The 15,166-nt window shown below is 43.7% G+C and overlaps 1 protein-coding gene across 1 annotated transcript in view; it reads left to right on the forward strand.

The window, feature by feature from the left end:
- The window catches only part of ERCC3 (ERCC excision repair 3, TFIIH core complex helicase subunit), a 29,462-nt gene extending 15,449 nt beyond the window's left edge, over positions 1 to 14,013 (forward strand). The window contains exons 10-15 of the mRNA XM_066345253.1: positions 216 to 418; positions 1,557 to 1,653; positions 2,697 to 2,814; positions 10,014 to 10,132; positions 12,084 to 12,236; positions 13,605 to 14,013. Coding sequence (XP_066201350.1) covers positions 216 to 418; positions 1,557 to 1,653; positions 2,697 to 2,814; positions 10,014 to 10,132; positions 12,084 to 12,236; positions 13,605 to 13,736 — 822 coding nt within the window. The 3' untranslated portion in view covers positions 13,737 to 14,013. The remainder of the gene's footprint in view (positions 1 to 215; positions 419 to 1,556; positions 1,654 to 2,696; positions 2,815 to 10,013; positions 10,133 to 12,083; positions 12,237 to 13,604) is intronic.
- The last annotated feature ends 1,153 nt before the right edge of the window (positions 14,014 to 15,166 follow it).

The following is a 15,166-nucleotide window of genomic DNA, read 5'->3' on the forward strand; positions in this document are numbered from 1 at the left end:
GTAATTAGCATGTAAGAGTGTCCTGGTTCAACACTAAGTGTTAGGTTTTATTTTGAGGTCTCTGTGTGTATGTGCTTATAGTTACAATGAGGTATAATTCACATACTGTTGGTTTTGTTTTGATGTGTTTTAATGTTAATTTTGCTAAATGAAAAGTCTTCAGAAGTTTCAAAATTTGAATTTGCAGAATAACCCTGATCCTTGCTGTGCCACAGGTTTGGTGCCCGATGTCTCCTGAGTTTTACAGGGAATATGTGGCAATCAAAACCAAGAAACGGATCTTGCTGTACACCATGAACCCCAACAAATTCAGAGCTTGCCAGTTTCTGATCAAGTTTCATGAAAGGAGGAATGACAAGATTATTGTCTTTGCTGATAATGTGTTTGCCCTGAAGGAGTATGCCATTCGGCTAAACAAGTAAGAATTGATCAGTTGAAATTGTCTCTTAAGCCAGTCTGTCCTTCCTTTGTGAGAGTTCAGAGGTACCTGTTTTCTTAAGCTCTCAGGAACTCGTAGGATCTAGGTCTGGTTCTGTGGCCCCAGTCCCAGGAACCAGATAAGACAGAGGAGCAGGTGGTTGGAGTCTAAGATCAGAATGTGTAGGGAAGAGAATCTGGTTTCCCTGAGTGCAGGGAGCAGTGGGCTACTGTCATGCTGTTTTGGAGCTAGAATCCAAAGATAGGCACAAGTTGGCACTGGGAATTTGGGCCGAGTGAGCACTGTGTGGTGATGAGTCCAGACTGTGGGCCAAGACCAGAAGGCAAAGCAGACTGGGCCAGCAGCCCGGTTATGGCCTGGGATTGGGAAAGAGCATCTTAGGAAATACCCACCAAGGCCCTCAGTAGCCCTCAGCCCCAGCCTGTGTTTAATCCTGCTCTATAAATTCCCTGCCAAGTATGAGGGGGAGGACTGGGTTTCCCACTGGAGTGACTGTCACTGTCGACCCTAGAAAGCTGCAGAAACTAAGTCATTCCACGAGCAGCAGGGGAGTTGTAGTGCCAGGTACCAAGAGGTGATGGATGACCAGTGAGGCTGTCACATGGGGTTGTACCCTTTGGCTGAGAGCTGGGAATTAAATAGAAGGATTTGGATTTAGTGTTTTAGGAGGTTGGTGGAGAAAAGTCTGGAAGGGGCTCTTTGTTTCATTCTACCCCTCTTTTGGAGAAGGCCTGTGTCATTAGGAAACAGTTGTTTCCAAACTTGTGTTTGCAAATAGCAGTGTTTCCTTTGTCACCCTTATTGGGCTTCACAAAATCCAGAGGATTCTCTAGAAACTAAGCTAAGAATAGAGACCTCAGTCCAAAAACAAAGGAAAATGTTAAGAGAGAATCCAAGAGAGGGGTGACAGTGAACCTCAGCTCAGTGGGGAGGGTGGACTGTGTGTGTTCTAGTAGGTAGGGTGTGTTGCTGCTCCTCTTTATGGGGCTCCGGTAATCCTGTGTGACAGGGCTTCCTGGAAGAGAGTGCTGCAGGAGCTCTTCTTCCTCTGATGTGCCTTCAGGGTAATGGAGGAGTGTCTCTCTGGTTTTCCTGACACAGCTTTGTTCTTCCTCAGACCCTATATCTATGGCCCTACATCCCAGGGAGAGAGGATGCAGATTCTCCAGAATTTTAAGCACAACCCCAAAATCAACAGCATCTTCATATCCAAGGTCTGTGTGGCATACAGGGTGGTGGCACAGTCCCAGCAACACCAGGGTAGGGGAGGGGGCACTGGATGACTTCTGGACACTGCATTGGTGTTTGTTGAAGAATACCGCATGTCGGTTTTCTTTTCTGCACATCTGGGTATTGGAAGAAGCAGATTTAGTATTTTATGACTAAAGTTTTTCCCACCTATTTTGGGGATTCAGGAATTTTAAGTTGTATTTTCTTTATAAAAGGGATAAAAGTTTATCACCTACTCTGCCAGGAGCAGGCATTTGGATGAGACTCCCTTTGAGGAGTTGGAGATTGCAGTGGGTCATGGGCAGCCTTTGTCCTGGATCCTGGTGGTGGGTGGTGAATGTAAGCACAGTGCACGCTCATGGAGGCCTAGTTTGGGGCAGTTTTAATTTATAGTTAGAAGCTGTGGCCAGCTGTTTAGAACAGTCATTCAGATTAGGCTAGACCCAGAGCCCAAAAGAAATCGGATTTCCCTATAAAGTGATCTTGGTTGGGTCTATAAGTACCAAACCCTGAGAACTGTGGGGGAATCTAGTATATGGTTGGAGCCCCCAAACAGAGGCAGCTCCCCTGAGTCAGAAGCCAGCTCAGTGAAGGCGGTGGCACCCACTAGGGCACCTGTCTGGCACGTGTGCTGGTCTCAGTGCCTCTATTGAAGAGTGTGGCTGGTTTTAGGCAGACCTGCTTCCGTAGCAGAAGTAAGAAGAGTCACTTACAGAAAGCTCTGCTGACAGGGCCCCTTCCGTCTCTGGGCCCTACTCCTCACACTGGGAATGTGTGGGATGTGCCACACTAGATGGATGGTGGTGGCTGCTGGTGCTGATGGCTCCTTATGGACATCTCTCAGGAGAATTTGCACTAGGTTTGAGGGGCCTGCTTGCACCCTAGGAACCAGCAGAGATAGAGGAGGATAGTAATTGTTTGCCTAAACTATCTACAGACCTTATTTAGACTGGAGACCAGTGGGCTGTTTTTTCTTTTTGTCTCATGTATAAGCACCATCCCAGATGCAGCTGCTTCATTTCCATAGGTGGGTGACACATCCTTCGACCTACCTGAAGCAAATGTCCTCATTCAGATCTCGTCTCATGGGGGTTCCCGGCGACAGGAGGCCCAGCGGCTAGGGCGAGTGCTCCGAGCCAAAAAAGGTAAAGGTGATCTCCCTCTGCTCAAGAGGCTTCTCCTTCTGAACCACCTGGAGAGGAAGAGAGTAGCAGGGTCACGTTACATTTGTGTTTGCGATGGCGGGCTTGTGCTCCAGGTCAGGTGCACATGGGGGGAGGGAGGGGAGAGTGGTAGGCACAGCAGCGTCCAGGGTCTTCTTAGCCTTGTAATTTCTTAGGCTTTGGGGGTGAGTATGTGGGTATTTCCTCTGGCAGCTGCCTGAGCTCACACAAATCTCCTTTAAGCCGAGCTCTTCTATTGGTAGATAGTGAGAGGAACCAGGACAGCAGTGTTCAGGGATGTCACAGAGAAGGGAGAAAGCAGAGCTGGACTACCCATGGAAGTGTTGGAGCTGGAAATTGTCCCCTAAGCCTCGAGTGAGGAGTGAGGAGTGAGGGGAGGCCCGAGGAGCAGCTTGAACAGCTTGAGCAGCCTCAGGTGGATGCCTCCTTCATAGCCTGTGAATCGTGGTGGTCTAAGTGGCAGCTTGCATCAGGGGTGTCAGAGGCTCAATGAATGAGGAAGCAAAGGTGTGGGTGCCTTGCTAGCTAACTGCACTGACAGGGCTTAGTCTTGAGCTGTAGGCATGCAGGAACAGACACTGCTGCTTAGAGTGAGCATGGCCCTGAGACTAGGCCTGTCCTCAAGGAATTAACTTCTCTTGGGAGGCACTGGGACTGGTAGGTGTTTGAAAATAACAAGATTAGTGGGCACATGATGGGATTATACTCTTTGAATAGGTTTAAGAAGCAGCTGATTGATGGGGTTTTTTTTGTTTTTTTGTTTTTTTTTATAATTTTATTTTTTTAATGGGGTGACATCAATAAATCAGGATACATATATTCAAAGATAACAAGTCCAGGTTGTCTTGTCGTTCAATTATGTTGCATACCCACCACCCAAAGTCAGATTGTCCTCTGTCACCTTCTATCTTGTTTTCTTTGTGCCCCTCCCCACCCCCTTTCCCTCTCCCATTCCCCCCTCCCCCCTGTAACCACCACACTCTTATCAATGTCTCTTAGTTTCACTATTATGTCCCACCTACGTATGGAATAATACAGTTCCTGTTTTTTTCTGATTTACTTATTTTGCTTCGTATCATGTTATCAAGATCCCACCATTTTGCTGTAAATGTTCCGATGTCATCATTTCTTATGGCTGAGTAGTATTCCATAGTGTATATGTGCCACATCTTCTTTATCCAGTCATCTATTGATGGGCTTTTTGGTTGTTTCCATGTCCTGGCCACTGTGAACAATGCTGCAATAAACATGGGGCTGCATGTGTCTTTACGTATCAATGTTTCTGAGTTTTTGGGATATATACCCAGTAGAGGGATTGCTGGGTCATAAGGTAGTTCTATTTTCAGTTTTTTGAGGAACCACCATACTTTCTTCCATAATGGTTGTACTACTTTACATTCCCACCAACAGTGTATGAGGGTTCCTTTTTCTCCACAGCCTCTCCAACATTTGCTATTACCTGTCTTGCTAATAACAGCTAATCGAACAGGTGTGAGGTGGTATCTCATTGCCGTTTTGATTTGCATTTCTCTAATAGCTAAAGAAGATGAGCATCTTTTTTTTTTTTTTAATTTATTTTATTTATTCATTTTTAGAGAGGAGAGAGAGAGGGAGAGAGAGACAGAGAGAAGGGGGGAGGAGCTGGAAGCATCAACTCCCATATGTGCCTTGACCAGGCGAGCCCAGGGTTTCGAACTGGTGACCTCAGCATTCCAGGTCAACGCTTTATCCACTGCACCACCACAGGTCAGGCAGATGAGCATCTTTTCATATATCTGTTGGCCATTTGTATTTCTTCCTGGGAGAAGTGTCTATTCATATCCTCTTCCCATTTTTTTATTGGATTGTTTGTTTGTTTGTTGTTGAGTTTTATGAGTTCTTTGTATATTTTGGATATTAGGCCCTTATCTGAGCTGTTGTTTGAAAATATCATTTCCCATTTAGTTGGCTTTCTGTTTATTTTGTTATCAGTTTCTCTTGCTGAGCAAAAACTTCTTAGTCTGATGTAGTCCCATTCATTAATTTTTGCCTTCACTTCTCTTGCCTGTGGAGTCAAATTCATAAAATGCTCTTTAAAACCCAGGTCCATGAGTTGAGTACCTATGTCTTCTTCTATGTACTTAATTGTTTCAGGTCTTATGTTTAGATCTTTGATCCATTTTGAGTTAATTTTTGTACAGGGGGAGAGACTGTAGTCCAGTTTCATTCTTTTGCATGTGGCTTTCCAGTTTTCCCAGCACCATTTATTGAAGAGGCTTTCTTTTCTCCATTGTGTGTTGTTGGCCTCTTTATCAAAAATTATTTGACTATATATATGTGGTTTTATTTCTGGACTTTCTATTCTGTTCCATTGGTCTGATTGTCTATTTTTCTGCCAATACCATGCTGTTTTGATTGTCGTGGCCCTATAATATAGTTTGAAGTCAGGTATTGTAATGCCCCCAGCTTCATTCTTTTTCTTTAGGATTGCTTTGGCTATTCGGGGTTTTTTATAGTTCCATATAAATCTGATGATTTTTTTGCTCTATTTCTTTAAAAAACGTCATTGGAAGTTTGATGGGAATTGCATTAAATTTGTGTATTGCTTTGGGTAATATAGCCATCTTGATTATATTTATTCTTCCTAGCCAAGAACAAGGTATATTCTTCCATCTCATTATATCTTTTTCGATTTCCCTTAACAATGGTTTATAGTTTTCATTATATAAGTCCTTTACATTCTTTGTTATGTTTATTCCTAAGTATTTTATTTTTTTTGTTGCAATCGTGAAGGGGATTATTCTTTTGAGTTCGTTCTCAGTTGTTTCATTGTTGGCATATAGAAAGGCTATTGACTTCTGTATGTTAATTTTGTATCCTGCGACCTTACTGTATTGGCTTATTATTTCTAGTAGTCTTTTTGTGGATTCTTTGGGGTTTTCGATGTATAGGATCATATCAGCTGCAAAAAGTGATACCTTTACTTCTTCTTTTCCGATATGGATGCCTTTTATTTCTTTGTCTTGTCTGATTGCTCTGGCTAGAACCTCTAGTACCACATTAAATAAGAGTGGAGAGAGTGGACAACCCTGTCTTGTTCCTGATTTAAGGGGGAAAGCCTTCAGTTTGGTGCCATTTAATATGATGTTAGCTGATGGTTTATCATATATGGCCTTTATCATGTTGAGATATTTTCCTTCTATACCCATTTTGTTGAGAGTCTTAAACATAAAATTGTGTTGTATTTTATCGAAAGCCTTTTCTGCGTCTATTGATAAGATCATGTGGTTTTTGTTCTTTGTTTGGTTGATACGGTGTATTACGTTAACCGTTTTACGTATGTTGAACCATCCTTGAGATTCTGGGATGAATCCCACTTGATCATGATGTATTATTTTTTTAATATGTTGTTGTATTCGATTTGCTAGTATTTTGTGATTGATGGTTTTTAAAGTGAGGAACAGGACAAGGTAGAAATAGCAAGCATGAATTTAGGCACTAGACCAGTTGTGTGACCTGGGACAAGGATTTGGCTCCTCTGAGCCTTAATGTCCTATCTAAAGTAGGAGTGGCAATCCTATCTTGTAGAACTATTATGAGGAATGAGGCTTACTTAACAGAGTATGGTAGGCTGCTGGATAAGTTACAGATTTTATAAACTGAGAAGCATATAATTGACTAGCATCTGTGAAAGTAAGTCATTGCTTATTCCTTACTCTTCACCATAAAAAAGAAACAATATAATTTGTAAACCCCTTTGAATTTGATTTAGAATTTTATTTATTTATATTTTTGAATACTGTTTGACTTATTTTCCAAGGCCATAACCAAAGCCGGAGAAGGACACTACAGAAAAGAAAATGACAGACCCAATATCCCTAATGAATTTAGGTGCAGAATTCTTAGTAAAATCCTAGCAGACCGAATGCTAGCAGATAGCAGTGGTGAAGGGCTGAAAGCTCTCCCTCTAAGGTGGGGAAAAAGGCAGGAGTGTCTACTCTTAGCACTTTCATTCAATACCGCACTGGAAGTCCTAACCAAGTAATCAGTCAAGAAAAGGAACTAAAAAGCATCAGAATTGGAAAGGAAGAAGTAAAATTGTTTTTCTTTGGTGGTGATATGATTTTGTATATAGAAAATCTTAAAGACTTCACCTAAAAACTGTTAGATTTAATCAACAAATTTAGTAAAGTTGCAGTTTATTAAAATTTAAAATACACAAGTTAACATAAAAAAACACTAGTAGTGGAGAGGAAGTGGGAGAAAGGGTATAAAGAGGGATTAAATAGAAGGTGACAGGAAGTGATTTGACTTTGGGTGATGGGCACACAACATAATCAAAGTTCAAATGCTATAGAAATGTTCACCTGAAACCTGTGTGCTCTTATTGATCAGTGTCACCCTGTTAAAGTTAATTTTCTAAATAAAATTTAAAAAATAAATAAGTAAATAAAACAGTAGTGTTTTTATATACTAACAACGAATTATCTGAAAGAAATAAAATTATTCTGTTTACAGTAGTATCAAAAACAACAAAATCCTTAGGAAAAAATTTAATTAAGGATGTCAAATGATCCCTACACTGAAAACTGCAAGAAGGAAATCAAATACAAGTAAATGGCAGGTTATCCTGCATACATGGATTAGAAGAATTAATATTGTTAAAATGTCCACACTACCCAAAACCTATAGATTCAATGCAATACATGTGAAGACTCCAATGACATTTTTACAGAAGTAGAAAAAATAATCCTGAAACTTACATGGGACCGCACAAGACCCCAAATAGCCAAACCAATCCCAAGAAAGAAGAACAAAATGGGAGGCATCACACTTTGTCATTTTGAACTGTGTTATAAAGCTATAATATCAGAATGGTGTGGCACTGGCATACAAACAGACAGATAAACCGGTGTTACAGAATTAGAGCCCAGGAAAGAACCCAAGCCAAGAATACTCAGTGGAGAAGACAGTCTCGTCAGTAAATGGTGCTGGGAAAATTGGATATTTGCATGTAAAAGAATGAAACTAGACCCCTATCTTACATTACTTACAAAATTAAAGACTTAAATGTAAGACCAGAAAATATAAAACTTGTAGAGGAAAACATAGGAAAAAAGCTCCTTGGGTCTTGGCCATGATTCTTTGGCTAGGACATCTATAGCAAAAAATAAGCAAGTTGGCATTACGTCAAAGTAAAAAGCTTCTGCACGGCGAAAGAAGTTATCAACAAAATTAAAGGCAACCTGTGGAATTGAGAAAATATTTGCAAATCATATATCTAGTAAGGGGTTAAAATAAAGATCTTATATAACTCAATTGCAAAAAACCCTAAATAACCCCATTAAAGAATGGGCAAAGGACCTGAATGGACTTTTTATTTTTTCCAAAGAAGACATACAAGTGTCCAACAGTCACATGAAGAGATGCTCAGCATCACTAATACTCAGAGAAATGCAAATCAAAACCATATGAGAGATCACTACATGCCTGTTAGAATGACTGTCATTAAAAAAAGATGAGAGGTAACAAATGGGAAAGATGTGAACAAAACACAACCCTTGTGCCTGTTTTCGGTGGGATTGTAACTTGGTATAAGCCACTATGGAAAACAACATGACAAATCCTCAAAAAAAGTAGGAGTAGAACCACTATATCACCCAGCAGTTCCACTTTGGGTGTGTATCTGACAGAATTGAAATCAGTGGGTGGGAGAAAACTGCACCAGCATGTCAACTGCAGCACTATTTGTAAAACCAAGACTTGCTAACAAGCCAAGTGCCTTGACAAGTGAAGGCCTGAAGAGAATGTAGTATCTATACATTAAAATACTGTGCAGTCATCAAAAAAGGAAATCCTGCCATTTGCAACATGGATGAACCTTGAAGGCATTATGCTAAATGAAATAAGTTAGAGAAAGACATATACTGTATGATCTCACTTATATGTGAAATACAAAAAACCCAAAACCAAACTCAGAAAAGTTCAAATTTGTTATTACCAGAGACAGGGTAGGAGTGAGGTCATTGAGTGAAGGTGTTCAAAGGATTAAACTTTCAGCTATAAGGTAAATAAGTACTGGGGATATAATGTGCAATATGGTGATTATTATTTAAAAAATTATAAAAACGGAGCCCGTCTATAATGAGCTTCCATCCCAGAGGAACTGTCTTCCACGTCTTCTAAATCCTTTGGAACTGTTAAAACAGAAAAATAACCTTTGGGCTAGGCCTAAAGCAACATTGGAACTATTTACAGAAGATAATAGGAAAGCAGATATGACTACCTGACTGAAAATTGAAAAGTGTTTAGAACTAACATCACTACATTAGCTCATCTTCACCAATAAAAATGCCTTCCCTCTATTGATGTCATTTTTCTCCTTCCCTTCTCATCAATACCCATGGCCTTGGTCTCTTAATCTGAACACTATTTGGGCTTCTGCTTACATCACTACTTGAACAGCTATCCTTTTTTACTTCGAATAAATGCTTGTTGCCTTTCACTTGGCCTTTTATTTTTAGATTAACATAGTTAACACTGCTGTATGGTATATTTGGAAGTTAAGAGGTGTAAGTCCTAAAATTTCTCATTGCAAGAAAAAAGAAACACTTTTTTTTTGTATCAGTATAAAATGATATTAACTAAATTTATTGTGGCAATTATTTCACAATATATTTAAGTCATTATGCTGTGCACCTTAAACTTACATAGTCTCTATGTCAGTTTTATTGAGATAAAAAAAACTATTTCATAAGGACTTTGGCCTCTGTCTTTGTATCTGAGCTGTTAGACTGACTAGAAGACAATTGAGTTCAGAAGTAGTACACAGACAGCCCACTGACATTTGAATTGTGAAGTGTAAGTGTTCAGGTTTTCCTGAAAGATCAGGTGTTACAAGCTACAGTATTTTCTGTGCTTAAATCTCCTGTTATGTTTTCTCACTGAGCTACTTTTTGAGCAGCCTTTTTGAGATATAATTCACACACCATACAATAGATCTATTTCAAGTGTACACAATTCAGTGATTTTCAATATATTCACAAAGTTACATAATTGTTGCCATGATCTATATTTAGAAGCTCTTCCACTGAGTTACTTGATTACTTGCATTTGGGCCCTGAATGCTCAGGTTCTGCATTCTTACAGCTGATGTTGCCCTTTTTCTTTTCTCTCCCCAGGGATGGTTGCGGAGGAGTACAACGCCTTCTTCTACTCGCTGGTGTCCCAGGACACACAGGAAATGGCGTATTCAACCAAGCGGCAGAGGTTCTTAGTCGATCAGGGTTATAGCTTTAAGGTATACTTCCATTCTGTCTCTGGTCAGAGTAGGACCACAGCTGATTTTGTACTCAGGCCTCCAGGAAAAGTGGGGCTAGCGTGAGGCAGAGCTCAGGCAGGCACGGAGCATGGGGACAAGAGGCCTACTATAGATCCCCTAGTCTGGGCAAGAAACCAAGGGCCATGCGGGGAACACTGTAGGGTTGCCCTGTCCCAGCTTCCCTCAGTAGTGGTCAGAGGACAAGCCTCTGAAGCAAGAGGCTGTGCTCTTTGCTTATTGACCTTGTTACAGCTGTCTTGTGCACAAAACACTAGGTATCAGTGGGAACATAACTTGGGAAATTCTAAAGCTTTGGCTTTCATTTCCTGAGGCATTTTCTTTCTTTCCTGTTGACACAGTAGTAAGTTTATATCAGGACTTTATATCCTAAAGTGTTTTCATTTGTGGGTTGGGTAGAAGATGCTGGAAGTAGGGGACTAAGAGAACCCCACTCGAGCTTGGAGGTACAGGTTCCCTGGTTCTTGATTTGAGGAGGACTATAGGCTGTTTCATACACATAGCTGAGGCGGTATCTTTTTATAAGTTGATGAGAGTTTTGTCCTTAGCCTCAGCCAAGAGCATAGGGTTGTCTGACACCTTCGTTAGCCAGACACTTTTCAGACTTCTCATGCTGGGCTAGAGGACAGGACTTGGGTCAGTTTTTTTGAGGATTGCATTGTGACCTTTTTCTATATCTGTAAAGCATGCACTGCTGACAACATTCATACCTGCTCTCAGAGAGTCATAGGGCAGGAGGAGCCTCCATTCAGGAAGTGCTCTGGGTTCTCCGAAGGGTGAGCTGACGCAAAGGCATCTGACATGCCTGTCTGTGTGGGCTGCAGCCTCTGTCTTTCTCAACCTCAGTGTTGCAGCTGGGAGCAGCCGGGTCAGCTCCAGAATCAGGACTCTGGATGGGTGTGACCAGGCCAGGGCAGAGCTATCCCATGCCAGTACTTCCAATCTGTGGCCTCCAGAAGGCTCAGCCAGATACTTGCTTCTAGCCATTTTCTTTTAATTAAAATTATTATATGAATTAGAGAGGGGCAAAAAGTTCCTTTTATAAAATGAATGCAAGCTTTCTGCAGGGATAGGTAGACTTTTACCCTCAAGGAAACAAAAACCAACTCCACACTTTGTCAGTCTACTCTCAACACTTTGTTATTGGTGTGTGCTCCCTCCTGCTGGAAGTCCTGGGTCCCAACTGGGAGGGTGAATGCCCTTCTGTGGGGCAGCAGGCTGCACCTTTCAGTCTGGTCCCTTTCTTCACCTGCCAGAAGATGGGACAACTACAGGAGCGGGTGTTTCAGAATCACCATGATCCTGTTGATACTCTGTAAGTGTATGCAGCTGCCGTGTGCAGTCACTGGATATAGTTCATATTGAAGGTGACTTTTATTTCTTTTGTGTGTGTGTGTGTGTGTGTGTGTGTGTGTGTGTGTGTGTGTGTGTGTGGCAGAGACAGAGAGAGTCAGAGAGAGGGACAGACGGGAAGGGAAAGAGATGAGAAACATCAATTCTTCATTGCAGCTCCTTAGTTGTTCATTGATTGATTTCTCATATGTGCCTTGACTGGGGGCTACAGCAGACTGAGTGACCCCTTGCTCAAGCCAGCAACCTTGGGTCCAAGCTGGTGAGCTTTGCTCAAACCAGATGAGCCTGTGCTCAAGCTGGCGACCTCCGGGTCTCGAACCTGGGTCCTCCACATCCCAGTCCAATGCTCTATCCACTGCGCCACCGCCTGTTCAGGCTTGAAGGTGACTTGATTCAGGTCTCTGGCTGCCCAAAGTAGCTCTGCACTGTTAGTCACCTGCACCACTGGGCTGAGGGCAGAAAGTGAACAGAGCATGTGGAACCAGGAGAAGGCAGCAGGCTAGAGCCAAGGGGGAGAAAGCAAAACGGAACAGTGCCTGTGCTGGGTTTGGCTTTGCAGGTGATTACAAAGCTTGCTGGCATGGAAGAGGAAGAGCTGGCCTTTTCGACGAAAGAGGAACAGCAGCAGCTCTTACAGAAAGTCCTAGCAGCCACAGACTTGGATGCTGAAGAGGAGGTCGTGGCCGGAGAGTATGGCTCCAAATCCAGCCAGGTGAGTCCCCTGAAGGACTGAATTCTCAGACACAAAGCTGTACATAGTGTGCCCGAGTAGTGTTGTGAGAACCGTGAAGAGAAGGGAGCAAGACCACCCGCTGAGCTGTCATGTGTCTCCTGCATCCTGTTCTCCTGGCCGAGGCCTGGAGCTTTGCCTGGGCTTTTGCTCTGCTGGCACACAGTCTGGTCCAAGGAGTGCTGGTGCTTTTGTGTTGGGGCTCCCAGCGGCTGCAGGAGTGACGGGCCTGGGCTGCCACCCTGGGCTCGGGTAAGTCACTCCATCCCTGGGGTCCTCCTCAGTCCATTAGGTGAGCCCCCAACCTGGAGGGAGAGGTTGAGGAGCTGCTCATTGTAGTGTCAGTAATTACTTTTTTAAAAATTTAGTTTTGTGAAAATGCTCAACTTTTTATTCAGATATTTATAGAATGCCTGCTGTGTGTCAGGCAAACATAACCTGGCATAATTGATGCAAGTTTAGTTATGAGGAGGTCTTCATGAGGCGCTGCAAGGAGGGAAGTCTAGTTGGGTGACTTTGGAACTAAGTTGGTGTTGGAGCCAACCGGTGAGCAATGACTGGAACAGGAAGGAGGGAAGCAGTACCATCTGGGGCTGGGGCTACCTCTCTGGCACTTGACATGGGCGTCCCAGAGAGCGTCCTTCCTCTGACCATCTCAGAGGCAAAGGTGTGTTGGTTCATGTCATAGTTGGGTCACCTGCAGTCAGGCTGTGAGAGGCATTGCTTCAGTGCCTGTCTGTCTAGTCCCTGTAGTCTGGTCCATGTGATGTGCCAGACTCTGGGACAAACCCTGGATAGGAGCAGTTTCTGTCCATAACCACACATCTCGGCAGATGTGGCTGTCCCCTGTAACAGATGACTTCCCTGAGGTAAGGCATTCACTGTTGGCCCACAGTCACCCAGTGAGGTGTAGTGCCAAGGATCAAGCTCAGGATTTCTGGTTTCCACTTAATTCAGAGCCTTATGGTGAGTCTCAGAAAATTTTGAGAGACTGCCTCACTGTTAAAAAATTCTCTTTAAAAGTTGTAAGAGAGGCAGGGTAGGGTTAGGTTGAGTGTGGGGGATCTGAAGCCAGACCACCTGTAGTCAGGGCCAGTGTCTTTAATGGGGGCCACATCATCTCATGCAGCCCTTTCCTCCTCATGAAGTGCAGGTGGGAATGGGATGAGGATGACACAGTCAGTACGTGTACTTGTGTGCATGCTGTTTAGAACCATTCCTGAGACATAGTAAGTGGTTGTTGTTAAAAGTAGTAAAACTTGTTTAACTTAAAAAATTTATGAAATTATTATAAATGTTATATAAGGTGTGTCTTTCCCGTGAAACTAACAGTGGGTGCCCCCCCCTCAGGTGTCCCGGCGTGTCGGCGCCATGAGCTCCATGTCTGGGGCTGACGACACCGTGTATCTGGAGTATCAGGCAGCGCGCAGCAGGGCAGCCTCCAAGCATGTGCACCCGCTCTTCAGGCGCTTCCGGAAATGACGCATAGCTGCGGGGGTGAGGCGTGTTCTCTCCTCCAGTGTCAGCCAAGCCCACCCAGACATAGTACCTGTGACTGTGTTCAAGAAAGGCGTCAAGAACTTGGTTCTGTCTTCATGGGGTATCCAGCGTTTAAAAAAAGAAGGGGAAACTGTATTTTTGGTCTTTACGGCCACTTTTCAAACGTGTTGGGGTGTGGTTGTCCCTGTATATAAAACTTTGTAATGTTGAAGGTGTATTTATCTTACTGTTTTCTTGAGTAAACAAATGGCCCATTTAACACTCTTTGCTATAGATGTCCTTATTTCTTGTCATAGCATGTGTCCTGTCTGGTTGTCAGCCCTCTCCCTGGGCCACCCTTTGTAGTGGGCAGAGGTGGGAGGTGGAGCCCACTCCCAGGGGGCTGCTGGGGCGATGAGGAGACTTGCTTCTTGGTGCGCAGGTGCTGACAGGGCCTGGCCCCGGGAGCTGGGGGAGGGCTGGCAGTTTTCAGGGCTGCCTGTGCCTGTTGAGCTCAAGTGGAGTCACAGGTGCTGCAGTGTGCAGGTCTTGTAGGTCACCTGATGGCCGTCACCTCCTCCGGACACTGGTGCACACAGCTCCTGATGGCTGCTCTCCGAGAAATGACCACTGCTCTCATTCTCAGATACAATTCTGATGTTTCGAGAAGGCTGGATTCTTCTAATAGTAGCTTGGTACCCTTGGGTCTTCGGTAGCTAGTTCCTTTCTTCCGAAAAAAAAATATTTGAACTTTTTTCTTTTGTTTCTGGTATGAAAGAAGAGGCACAAACAGGCATAGGTCATGAGAGAAACTTATTTGATGTGGAGGCTCATTCTGATGGGCAGCATTATTCACACCGGGGGTGGTGGTGCAGTACTGAGAGCTGTGTGAAATAAGTAAGGCCTTTACCTTACCTGTGGAGCCCCAGGTCCCAGTGGTCAGTGCCCCACTCAGCAGTCCCTGGGCAGCCCTAGGGAGCTGGCAGTATTTATTCTGTCAGGGTGCGCTGAACCCGTGCCCATCTTCCCTGAGTTCCACTTCTCTGATCCGGCCTTTTGGGGACACACATGCACTCACAGGCTGGCCAGCAGCTGGTGCTGACCGGCAGCTAGGCTCCGTGTCACCCTGGAAATGGCTCTGCCTATGCTCCAGCTCGTAGGTGCTAAGGCCTGCTGACCTGCCTGTCGCTCCCCAGTGGGCTGCTGCCACTCTCTGTTCCTTGTTCCCTAACCTGTTTAACTGAGCCTTGTGATCTCCAAACAGGGACTGTTAAACCTCCCATCTTTTGTGTGCTGAAAAACATGAGCCCCTTCACATACGACTTGGATAAGAGTCATGGATGCCACCTTGATTACCTGGTCAGGGCCAGACACAGACCTTCTAAATACCCATTCTTTGCCTCAGATGATGAGTTTGCTTGTCCCCTGGTCAA

Source organism: Saccopteryx leptura, chromosome 7, assembly GCF_036850995.1.
Source record: "Saccopteryx leptura isolate mSacLep1 chromosome 7, mSacLep1_pri_phased_curated, whole genome shotgun sequence".
In the NCBI taxonomy this organism is placed as follows: Eukaryota; Metazoa; Chordata; class Mammalia; order Chiroptera; family Emballonuridae; genus Saccopteryx; species Saccopteryx leptura.